Below are 12,866 nucleotides of genomic sequence, written 5' to 3'. Positions count from 1 at the left end.
GCACAAAATTGCCCTGTATTTACTTTCTTCTGCAAGTGGTTCCGGCTGCAAACCCCGCTTTCAGCAGGAGTTGGCTGTTCTCGGGAGCTCCTGAACCAGGACTTGGCATTTGGTGGCACATTTTAAAAGGTGCCCCATTTACCAAAGAACAGTCGGGTGCACACTTTAAGGTTCTTGATTGGCCTGCCATCATACAGTACACGATTTCAGTTGCTGGGCGCATGAGTGAGGCTTTTGGGGAAAGGCCTCGCAGGTCAAATTGGGACTCCTTCTGGGCTCAGGGGGTGGAGGACTCACATGCCATGGTGAATTCACCTTTTGCGTTCTCTGTTTTCACCCATTGACTCAATAGCCTCTCCCTTTTCGTTGCATGTCTTGCAGTGGTTGGGGGACCCAACTGAGAAGTACATGCAAGGAAGGCAGCAGTGGCAAGAAAGGGAATATATGTTCCTCCTTCCCCTGCAGTGATCTTCCTCTACTCCTTTGTCCCTGAGTGAAATGTGCTTCAGAAGGAGGATTTCCACCCAGCCCTGTTATTTGATCCTGTACACTCAAGGCAGGCCCAAGTGATGCTGCTAGCATGATATTTGTCTTATGCCATATTCAGAAATAGCCCATCCACATCATTCATAGAAGCTGGGTGGGGAGGTTAAACAGTTACCCAGTCCAACCCTTACAAGGCAAGAGCCATTATGCATTAAAATGTCCCAGCAGAGCCTGGCAAGCAAGTCTCAGGGCTTACAGGGACCTTCTGTGGTGGGAAAACCTGGTGCACAAAGAGTTTTCGAGGCTCTCCCCCGCCCTGCGTGCGTTTAATTTGTGCAATTGCTGCGGGCCGACTGCAAGGTGCATACAGTTGCGATGGCGCAAGTTAAACACGTGCAAGTTGTGAGTCGTAATAAATGCACCAGTTGCTTTCTTTTCTATAAAAGCAAACAAAATCCACAATACAATTTATAGTGTCACACATGAGCATGTTGTAGACTGGAGCTTAGAGCAGCCAGTTTGTCTGCGGAAGCTGGAGGTTGAAATCTCCACTTCACTCTATCACTTGCTGCTTTTCAGCTAATTCAACCTCGCAATATTGTTGTGAAGATACCACATTGTTTGGAGCTTCTTAGACGAACAGTTGCATTTATAAATCAGTAGATGGGTGTCATTATAGCTGGCACCCTCCTCTGTTCCTCATGAGCTCCTTGGAATTTCCTTGTGGCTAAATTCCTAGGGTCGTCGAAAAGTTAATATATATTTTTGCATCCCTTCTTCAATATGGATTTTTTTTTTTTTTTTTTGGTCTTCTTATGTCTAAGATAACAAAAGAGACGTAACTGGGGGGAAACCAAACAATTCACTGTTTGTTCCTGGGGTCTGCCAGAATGGCATTATTTAACACTTTGTACAAAACTTGAACCTTTGAACCTTTTCGTAAATGATGCTGTCTTCACTTGAACAAATTCCAGCTTTTACATATTGGCAGCATGGAAACCTCACTGAGGTTAGTGGAACGTCATTCTGAGCTTATAAAAATGGGAGCAGGTAAGTTGTCGATGTGCCTTTTGCTGTCTTGAGTTTTGAAGAAGAGGTCCTCTGAAAACATTCTGTTCAAAATGCTGATTGGGAGAGCCTGTTTTCTGTAGTAAGTATGTACACCTATGCAGTTTATGAGTGTTTCAGTGTGAGTGTAAGACAGACTGAGGGAGAGGGAGAGAGAGAAAGTATAATTTGCAAGGATCTTAGTTTTGGAGTATTGAAATAATAATGCCACTTCAGGGCTCAGAATTGTGCAGTGTTCTCATGAACGGGCATTTAGCAGAAAAGCTATGACTCACTCTCACTTTTGCTTTCTACTGTAGTCGAAACTGCTTTGATCCTTAGACCTTTTAATTAAATAAAAGGAGAGCTGTGATTTTCTCCTCCTGTAATGAGGGTTTTTATTTGAACCTCCGGTGTGTGTGACATCAAAGAAATGGATGGCTAGCCAATGTACTATAAAGAGACTTCAAATGTTGATTGCTTTACTATAGTTAAAGAGCTTTGATGGCTTAGAGTTTGAATGTACATTTCCAGTTCACTTTTTAGGAATGGCTGTAATAGTCTGTTTTGCCAAAGAAACAATTAAGAGTCCAGTGGCACCTTAAAATACTGAAAAATACACTCTTTTGTGATACCAGTTTTTATGGGTTAGATTCCAGATACCTTTTATAACATAGATGCTAGCCTAGAAAAGCTTATACCTTAACAACCTTACACCTTGTAAAAATCTTCTAAGAAACTCCAAACGTAAAGATAATTGCAAGGCTTTCTTGAGAAGTTTTGCTTACTGCAAGTGAATAGGTGGTGGTTTAGAAAAGTAATTGCTGTTTGGTTTGGTTTTGAAGGTTTGTATGGGATCTTTCCGAAACCATGCAGCTCTAAAGTCATTTATTGTCAGAAATACTTCAGGGTCAAATTTAACAGCCAAGTGTTTTCTTTCCTTTTCTTTCAGGAAACAGAAATGAAGGTACACATGCACACACAATTTTGCCTCATTTGCTTGCTAACATTTGTCTTTCATCAATGCCACCATTGCCACGAAGATGGACACGACGAAAGTGCCGAGGTCACAACCGCAGCGTCACAGCCGCATAGCCACAACCACAATGACTATCAGATCTCAGAGAAGGCTGAAGAGAAACAGAAATACTACATTGAAAAACTCTTTGACCGCTACGGCGAAAACGGAACGCTCTCGTTTTTTGGCCTGGAGAAACTGCTGACGAGCCTGGGCCTGGGAGAAGTGAAAGTAGTGGAAATAAATCATGAGGACATTGGCCACAATCATGTTTCTCACTTAGATGCAATAGAAGTACAAGAAGGAAGGCATTCCCATTCCCATTCCCACCACCACCACCCTCCTCATTCCCATACTCACTCAGAGAACCAGACAACAAACGAAAGGCCTGCCAAAAGAAAGCGGAAATGCGACCCCGAGAAAGAAGCAGCAGAACCATCTTTAAAATCTGACAGCAAACACACTCACGACCACAATGACCACAGGCACCACGAGCGCCGGCTCCATCACCTCGGCCGCAACGGTACTCGCCACTCCCATAACGATTCCACCAGCGCCAAGGACCACAGGGGGCCCAGCCACGAACCTTCGACCGAGACCAACATGACTCAAGAGCAGCCCGAAAAGTCACACAAAGACAACAGGAGGACACGGAAGGAAAGGAAGAAGAGAAGCGGGGCTTCGGTGGAGGCGGCACAGGGCTTTACTCCCAGCCACGAGTCCGCCAAGCAGCACGGACACAACCGGGTTCACAAAAACGGCCACGCGCAAGACACGGCCCTCTCGCACACTCACGAGCATGATCGTGAGCGTTCGCCTGCCCGCGGGCATCCAGACCCGAATCCCGCCAGTGGAGACGGGCATCGCCGTGGCAGGAAGCACGAGGGCCAGATCGGCATGAGGAAGCGTGCCGTCCTCTCAACACACCCTCACAAGGACCATAATGGAGATGAGCACCACCACGAAGAGGTCAGTGTTAAGCCTGAGAAGGCCTGGGATGCAAAGGAGCACTCAGGCAAAAGAACTAGTATAGTAGCACCTCAGCTTACATAACCCTCTGGTTACGTAAACGTCACGTTACAAAAGCGGCAAACCCGGAAGTACCGGACAGGGTTTCGGCACGTGCGCAGAAGCGGTCTACCGCCCCGCGCGCATGTGCAGATCAGTGATCCTTGGGTTCCGTAAACCTCGGGATCCAGCCGTACCTCCGGAACAGATCCCGTTCACAACTGGAGGTACCACTGTATGTCGATGGCTCAGTGTTAGAAGCTCAGATATACATAAACCAGGCGCCAACTAGCTCCTTAAACCAAGGTTACAGTCGCTGAAACGGAATGTCTGGTTGCCATTTTGGGGTGAGATGGCTCTAAAGCTGTGGTTCCCAATGTGGGGCAATTTGATTTTTACGGGGGGCAGTTTGGAAGCTTGTTTAGATCAAGTTAATGGTCTTTTAGGTTTCCTCCACAGCGGGACGCGGGTGGCACTGTAGGCTAAACCACAGAGCCTAGGACTTGCTGATCAGAAGGTCGGCGGTTCGAATCCCCGCGACAGGGTGAACTCCCGTTGCTCGGTCCCTGCTCCTGCCAACCTAGCAGTTCGAAAGCACGTCAAAGTGCAAGTAGATAAATAGGTGGCGGGAAGGTAAACGGCATTTCCGTGCACTGCTCTGGTTAGCCAGAAGCGGCTTAGTCATGCTGGCCACATGACCTGGAAGCTGTACGCCGGCTCCCTCGCCCAATAAAGCGAGATGAGTGTCGCAACCCCAGAGTCGGTCACTACTGGACATAATGGTCAGGGGTCCCTTTACCGTTACCTAGGTTTCCTCCACATGAATAGGAGTTCACTTTTTGAATAATAATAATAATAGTATGTCACGGGGGGGGGGGCACCAGAATTTTAGAGATGCTTAGGTGGGGCATGGCTACAAAAAGGTTGGGAACCACTGCTCTAAAGCCTTGTTTTTCAAATGATGGGCTGACCGATTGATTGTCAGTTAAAACATCAGGGTAGTTCAGCTGACAACCTTGAGCTAGGTTAAGAGCTTTGAGAAGAAAAGTTGCTTGATCCAGGGACAATCCACACATATATTGGCCTATTCCTGCCTTTTTTCCCTTTAATGATGACATGGACTATTCACAATGTAGGGATGTTCTTCACAACTGTGAGCAGGGCAGTGGGGTGGGGTAAGTGAAGACCAGCTGCAGCAATTAACTTTAACATTGCTCACTGCTCCTACTTGGGCTGCACAGAGAAAGCATTTTGGTTCCCGAAATTCATTCCAATGGTGCAGATATGATATAACCGATAGAATTCTACAGGATATGTTGTTAGTGTGTGAACACAGTCCAGCTACAGTGATCTGCAGGTTTGAAAACCAGGTTTGTAAAGACATTATTATTGCCATTATCATTGTTTATATTCTCCAACTTTCCTCCAAACTGGGATGCAAAGTGGCTTACACTAATTAAAACAACGCAGATAAAATACAGAAGGCTAAAAACCCATGGCTTGAAATTCCCAGGTTGCTTCCACCATTGGACCAGGTTTTTCCTGTGTCTTTTTCCAGCTGTAATAATTAGTATTTCATCTTCGGTAGACCCAAACTATATTTCTGCTCCTCTGGAAGGATTTCAAGAAACTCTGTGTCCACATAATTTCCGGTTTAATCTTTAAAAATCTCAACAGATTAACTGAGAAACACCAGGCACAAATAAATAAAATAATGGGTACTCATTTAATTACTTGACACATTTACCCCACTCTCCAGCTCCCATGTCTATGATAGTAATATAGTTTATGCCCTCAGTCTCAACAATTTAAGGTTGTGTGCACCCCATGCATTTAAAGTACGTGGCTTCTCCCGAACAGTTCTGGGAACTGTAGTTTTACCCCCTCTACAGAGCTGCAGTTCCCAGAACCCGGAGCAAACAACAGTTAACCCTGATTCTTCAGGAGAGCTACTGATGCTTAAATGTGCTTTGAGTGTATGGTGTGTGGTCAACCTTTAAACACATAATTGTAAAGGAAAAGGGATTGGGAGGAAAGAGGAGAAAGCAAACTCGGGATTTAGCTCTTAGGTACAGATCCAGCTAGAATGGAAAGAGTTTAAAAAGAGGAGGAACAAAAAGTTGCTTATTTGTCAGCTGAGCTGATGGGAAGGTCCCTCAGCCCTCTCTTTTCTCTCTGTCTGCTTTGCTCCTCTACTGTTAATGTTCTTCAATAAACTGTATGCCTTTCTTAATACGGCTTTCCCCCTTCTCGCTCCTACTATTGTGCCAAATTCTCCATTTTCTTTTGCACCTTTTTGGAGCGCGTTCGCCTTTAACTTTTTAACTCTCTTGAGTTTTGAACAACCCCCTTGCTTCCAAATGGGAACTATCCTGACCATTGTTAATAATTGCCTTCTTCCTGGCTTTCCTTTTTTGCAGTGTTTAAACTTCACTCAGCTGCTAGCGCATTACGGCCTTCATCCCACCTCTCCCATTTCCCCCAGCTTGTTTACATACCTGTGCCCAGCATTGCTGTATCAGATTGACAGGAGACTTTGTATTAAACATTATGAAGATCTGGTGATTGAAGACTTGAATAAAGGAAGAAATGCATCGCTTGGGAACATGGAGAAAACTGGCGCATCGGGTGAGGAGATTCGTGATAAGATTCGTGTCAAAGAAATGGGGAGAACTTGCATTTTTGCTTTACTATTTCAGCCTTGTTAATGATGTTTTGGATTGTTAAGTAAAGATCTGATGCAGACACTTTAGTTAGTAATACACATTGTGACAGCTTTGTTTCGCCGTTCTTCTAAGATCAAGTCAGGCCACTTAAAATACTAGAAGCCACTTCTTTCACTCCTGTCTCTGAACAGGCATATGAGTTCCATAGAATTACTGTTTCTTCCACTTCAGGGCTTCTACTGAAGCCTCCCTTTCTGACATCCATTGAACTTCACTGCTTTGAGTAGAGGAAAGACACACCTTTCCTGAGAGAAGGGTAGCATCCTAGCCTATTGGGCTCCACAGTCTTCAGGTTTGCAGTAGTTTGTAATAATAGATTCAGGATGGAATCCTGTGCGCCCCAGGACTTCACAGTTTTTGTTGACATTTGTTCACACAGAGCATTCCCTGCTGCAGGCGACCAGCCCATTCACCTTCAGCCATCTATTAGACAGTACAGTGGTACTTCAGATTGCATACGCTTCAGGTTAAAGACTCCGCTAACCCAGAAATAGTGCTTTAGGTTAAGAACTTTGCTTCAGGATGAGAACAGAAATTGTGCTCCGGCAGCAGCAGGAGGCCCCATTAGCTAAAGTGGTGCTTCAGGTTAAGAACAGTTTCAGGTTAAGTACGGACCTCCGGAACGAATTGAGTACTTAACCTGAGGTACCACTGTATTTTTTTTTAAATCCTTTGTCCAAGGGCCATTGCACATGAAACGTCTATTTTAAAAGGGTCCCCTGATGCATCTGCTTCCAGACAGCTGGCTGTTTGTTCCGCAGTGGCTTTGCTACGCAGATTGGAAGATTTCTTCCACGCCAATGCAAGCCAGTTTTGTTTTGTGCAGACAAAATCCTCTGATCTATTAGCCCGCCACGCTTGAATCGCTTCCCACAGAGAGGCAGTCACCACCTTTAAAATACAGATCCACAATGCATGTTTAAAGCACATTCGGCTCACATTTGAAACACATGATTTCCCCCAGGGAATCCTGCGAACTGTAGTTTGTTAAGGTGCTGGGAGCTATAGCTCTCTGAGGGGGTGGCCAACTACAGTTCCCATGATTCTTTGGTGTATGTAATGGGCTATAAACGTGTTGGATGTGCTTCAAATGTATGGTGTGGGTCTGCCTGCGCTGCACATTACAGGGTAACAATTTTGTGGGTACCAGCTCTCATATATATATATGTATTCAAAAGTTACAATACAGTTACAATACAATACATTTTCAATCAATATATCCCCTCCTCAGACCATCTCTCTGATGATGGTGGCATTAAAATGTCCTGTTCTTCTTCAGTAAGAGAAAACGACCCTATCAGAATGCCTCACATACCACCAGTGACTAATCAAAAGCATCTCCCAAAAAAATATACCTTTGACGCGATCCGATCTGGTGGGTACCAGCTCTCAGTTGTGGCTATGACATGCTTGTGTTCTTGATGAGGCTGAAAGGTTTATCTGAGTTGGCAGCTTTTGCTTTCCTCCACAGAACAAAGTGAGCTAAGGGCCTTTAGAAAATAGTACCGTATTTTTCGCCCCATAGGACTCACTTTTCCCCCTCCAAAAATGAAGGGGAAATGTGTGTGCGTCCTATGGGGCGAATGCAGGCTTTCGCTGAAGCCTGGAGAGCGAGAGGCATCGGTGCGCACCGACCCCCTCGCTCTCCAGGCTTCAGGAAGCTATCTGCAAGCCCGGCGGGAGTTCCCGCGGGCTCCCAAGACTTGCGGGCAGCAGCCTGCAGCCCCGGCGAGTGTCCGCAAGCCTTGCGCGCCCGGCGGGAGGCCCCCCCAAGCGCGCGAGGTTTGGGGCAGCAGCCTTTCGCCCGAAGCACGGGGAGCCTTCCGGAGGGCTCCCTGTGCTTCGGGCGATTGTCTGCAAGCCTTGCGCGCCCGACGGGAGGTCCTGCTGCGCGCGCGAGGCTTGGGGCAGCAGCCTGCAGCCCGAAACACGCGGAGCCCTCCGGAGAGTGCCCCGTGCTTCGGGCAGGTGTGCGCAAGGCTTGGGGCGGCAGCCGCGGCTGGGGGGGGGGAAATACTTTTTTTTATTCATTCCCCCCCCCAAAAAAAACCCCGAGGTGCGTCCTATGGGCCGGTGCGCCCTATAGGACGAAAAATACGGTAATTCTTTAACTGAGGGAGGTCTTTAGACATAGTCACAGCTGTTTGCATTGACCTCTTCAGGGTGACAATTTTCTGCTCCAGCATAGACTCATCTACCTGTAGCTGGGTGATGATTCCATAAGTCGGACTTCCAGACGAGGAACCCATGCACAATAGCTGTGATCGGGTGTTCACCTAAATCTGTGATGATTAAATGGGATGGGGCTGTGCATGCAACTCAGGCCCCCATTGTCTTCATGGGCATCGGCTCTGACCTCTTGTCAGGCAGGGAAGGCTACAGGGTTTTTTTTTGTTTTGTTTTGTTTATTTATGTTACCTTCAATGCAAATAGAACCCTTCCACATGATGGGGGAACCCTGCTTTTTTAGGGTCACTTACTGTCTGAAGGTTTCTGCTGGCGTTGAAGTGAACACAAGTAAAAGCACCCTGCAGATCTAACCTGCTCAACATGAGAAAGTCAGGTGGGCCCTAAAACCCCCAGGTGGTGTTACATTGTAAGGATACTCCTGCCCCAATGCCAAAATTTAAACAGATGCCTGAACACGACTAACATTTTAAGAATAGAGCACCTAAAGTTGCCCAGAATTGGCAGGTTTTGTTTTCCTACATGCATTTCGTATAGGTTCATAAGCTCAGGGTAGTACCCTATAATTGAGATCTTCTTAGTGCTTTCTAAAAAATTTTCTTACCAAACCTAAGTCCATTGGACTAGAATACAAGCTTTTGCAGGCTTCTTTCAAGCACTACCTTGGTGTTCTGAAATCAGCAAGTCTGCTGAATTAGAATAGGGTGGAGCCAGTTTGTGGAGAGAGAGGCCCGAATAGCTTGAAGGCAAAGACAGCACAGCAGCTTGCATACTTAACATCTCCTCTCCGTTCGCCCTAGCTTCTGAGCAAGAGGAAGTCTCAAGAGCGGCAGGTTAGTATCAGCTAATGTCTGAGTGAAGTAACTTGAACCTGTTTCCCTCTGCCCCCTGCCTCCCACCCCCTTACTCTACTTGAGCAAAGTGTGTAGCACATGTCTGGGGAAGATTCAGCCCTCTAAAAAAGATTTGGACTCCCAGCAGACCCAACAGCCAGCATGGCCAACTGTCAAGAACAATGGTAGTTGTAATCCTGCAAGATCTGGAAGGCATCAAGTTTCCCAAGCTGTGGTGTAGCATGAAAACACAGTCTGGCCTGCAGACAAGGGAGTTGTCAAAGAGTCAGATCTCAAGTCCCAAATCGGGACGATTCATTAAGAGTAGCGATGGAGATATGAGAGAGAAAACAAATAGGGAGCATAAACAAACACGGCGGTTTGCTCGCCCAAGGATGTTACCCTAGCCCCACTTACCTGGATTAAACCACATTGAATTCAGGTAGAGATGGCTAGGATTGCTCTGTGGGTAATCGGTTCTCCCTAAATAGAATCGTAGAGTTGGAAGGGACCACAACGATCATCTAGTCCAGCGTTTCCCAAACTTGGGTTTCCAGCTGTTGTTGGACTACAACTCCCATCATCCCTAGCTAGCAGGACCCAGTGGTCAGGAATGATGGGAACTGTAGTCCAAAAACAGCTGGAGACCCAAGTTTGGGAAACCCTGATCTAGTCCAACCAGTGGCATAATGTGGGGGGTGCGGGGGGGCCGGCCGCACCGGGCGCAACATCTGGGGGGGCGGAAGAGACTCGAGTGCTAAGGTCCACAGGTTAGGGGGCACAAATTACTTGCCTTGCCCCAGGTGCTGACAACCCACGCTACGCCACTGAGTCCAACCCCCTGCAATACACCCAGCATGGGGCTTGAACCCATGGCCCCTGAGATGAAGGATCTCATCTCTCTACCAGCTGAGCTATCCCACAGTAATCTTAATTCTCGCAAAAGCAAGGATAATGATGGGCAATAGCTGTCATTTTCACAATGGAATCGTCCCCTGCTTTTTAACACTATGGAATCGGGGGCGGTTGACATGGATGGTGGATCCCTCCAGTCAGGTATGTCCGTGTCGACCAGGTACACCTCTAGGAAGAATTTTGGGGCTTTGCATGCCCATCCGTGTACACAGGGACAAGACTGGCATTTTCCAGTGACTCAGAAAGGTGGAAATAAAAAGTGTGAACAGGGAAAGATTTCTTGATAGAATCCCATCTCCATGCATGAAGAATGCTTGAAGGTTGGCAAGTAGACCACTGTGGCACATACTTTGAATTTTTTAAAGATACAAGCATTTTATTTTCAAGCCTCTGTGCACTATTACACAAAGCAGAACTGCCAACTACATTCTGTTTCTGGAGCCTAGTGCAATCGCTGTAATCTTAGAATCACTTGAAAGGAATTGCCCTTATTTTGAAAAGAATGCTCTTGCTAATGGTGACTATTGATTAGGCATTTTGCACTTACTCGCTTAGAAATAAAGCACAAATTAAGTATGTTCTGATGTATGTTAATAATTGTCAGAAACAATGCGCTGCCGGTAATTAATTTTAATGGCTATGGCATCATTAAGAAAGGTTAATTTGTTGTGTATAACTCTCCTTTAGTGGCACAGCTACTATCTCATTAACTTTGTTCAAAGATTCGGCAAATATTGTATACGCTGAATATGGTAGCAAATCATTTGCTCTACTCAGGGTAGACGTGTTTTAGCCAGAGTTGACCCTCATTTAATTGCCAGGAGAGTTTCTGAAAAGACTGCTAAGCATTTTCTGCCAATTAAAATGTTGAAACTGTGTGTAAGCCAATCTCCCCACCACCACCCCGGACACACCAAAAGAAACCCCTGTCATCGTGCATATGCCTTAGAACCCAGTTAATTAGAAAGTTTCCACAGATGAGTGCTTCATTTTAAAAGAGGGATTTTCTGCCTAGATAATGAGGGAGGGAACCGATGAATAAGTAATCTTGAAGACCGTCCATGCTTTAAGTGACCTAATTTTGCAAAATTAGTGGCAGAAATTTTGGTGCATTTCAGAGTAGCTGGCGTTTTTTGTTTTGTTTAGAGCCCAAATAAAAATTACTCCAGTATGTTGCAGTCCCGAGGAGATGTCTGGAAGCGATCTATTTTGCTTGTGAGTTTCAAGCACAATCCTGCATTTGCAAAATGATCTGTCATGCAGAATCATAGAATTGTAGAGTTGGGAGGGACCCTAAGGGTCATCTAGTCCAACCCCCTGCAATGCAGGAATCTCAACTAAAGCATGACAGATGGCCATCTAACCCATAGTTCTGCCCGGACACTGAGGTCCAGCGCCGAGGGCCTTCTGGCGGTTCCCTCACTGCGAGAAGCCAAGTTACAGGGAACCAGGCAGAGGGCCTTCTCAGTAGTGGCACCCGCCCTGTGGAACGCCCTCCAGCTGTCAAAGAGAAAAATAACTACCAGACTTTTAGAAGACATCTGAAAGCAGCCCTGATTAGGGAAGCTTTTAATGTTTAACAGACCACTATATTTTAATACTTTGTTGGAAGCCGCCTAGAGTGGCTGGGGGGGCCCAGCCGGATGGGCAGGGTATAAATAATAAGTTGTTATTATTATTAACCTCTAATGAAGGAGAGCCCACAGCCTCCCAAGGGAGATGTTTCCACTGTCGAACAGCTCTTCCTGTCAGAAAGTTCTTCCTGATGTGTAGTTGGAATCTCCTTGTAACTTGAAGCCATTGGTTTGAGTCCTACCCTCCAGAGCAGGGTGAAAACAAGCTTGCTCCATCTTCCGTGTGACAGCCCTTGAGATAATTGAAAGATGGCTATCATATCTCCATCTCAGTCTCCGGCTAAAAAACGCTTAACTGTTCTTGAGTTGCTTTCTATTTATTTATTTTAATTGCTAACAAATGAAATAATTGCTGGCACCCGGGTAGTGGTGCATCTTTATTTATGAATACTTACCCTAGCAAGGTAACTCTGAATGTGGAAATGAAGCCAAGCCATTAAGATGGCCTGTAGCTATGGGCAGAAGGGTAAAGGCCTCCCAACACCCCTGCCTTGTTCTGGCCTAGCTTTGCTTCACACAGTCTTTCCTTTGATGCCAACTTCCTCCTTTACCCCTCTTCCTCCCTTGTCTGCTCTTCCCTTGGTTTCTTTGCTCTGCCACCCACCCACCCCCAGTGTTCCTCAGACTCCTGCCTCCTTCACCCTCTTCACACTTCCCCCCTTTTCTGATGCCCACAGTGGATCGTGACCCATTTTCTCCCTTCTGTTGGCAGCTTCTGTCTCTTTCCTAGCCTGTGTGTTTGGCCTAACATGCCTCCTGTAAGCTTTCTGGGCATAAGATGCTGTATGAAAGATATATATAAATTCTCCTCTTAATGGCACCCTTATTGAACCAAACACCCTTCTTAACAACTGCAGAACAGACCTTGGGGGATTCACTTAAGCTGAGGGTGCCAGCTATTCATTTGCCAGTGTTTGGGGGCCGAAGCCTGGATGCTCCAAGCCAGCCTTCAGCTTGGCTTTTCCCTCCCCATTGTTTCCTATATGAGGCTGAGGGTTCCCTCCCAAAGGTT

General features: G+C 46.3%; 1 protein-coding gene across 6 annotated transcripts in view; it reads left to right on the top strand.

The window, feature by feature from the left end:
* SLC39A10 (solute carrier family 39 member 10) overlaps positions 1 to 12,866 on the top strand; it is a 55,609-nt gene that overhangs the window by 25,632 nt on the left and 17,111 nt on the right. For 4 of the 6 annotated variants that reach the window (XM_083707067.1, XM_083707066.1, XM_083707064.1 and 1 more), the window contains 3 exons: positions 2,486 to 3,520; positions 5,980 to 6,187; positions 9,273 to 9,305. In XM_083707067.1, the coding sequence (XP_083563193.1) occupies positions 2,495 to 3,520; positions 5,980 to 6,187; positions 9,273 to 9,305 (1,267 nt within the window). In that variant the 5' untranslated portion in view covers positions 2,486 to 2,494. The remainder of the gene's footprint in view (positions 1 to 2,485; positions 3,521 to 5,979; positions 6,188 to 9,272; positions 9,306 to 12,866) is intronic. The other 2 variants (XM_083707069.1, XM_083707065.1) reach the window with 1 other exon arrangement.

This window comes from Podarcis gaigeae (assembly GCF_964106915.1).
Source record: "Podarcis gaigeae genome assembly, chromosome: 1".
NCBI lineage: Eukaryota > Metazoa > Chordata > Lepidosauria > Squamata > Lacertidae > Podarcis > Podarcis gaigeae.
The sequence above is the reverse complement of the archived record's forward strand: the minus strand, read 5'-3'. Positions and strand labels throughout refer to the sequence as shown.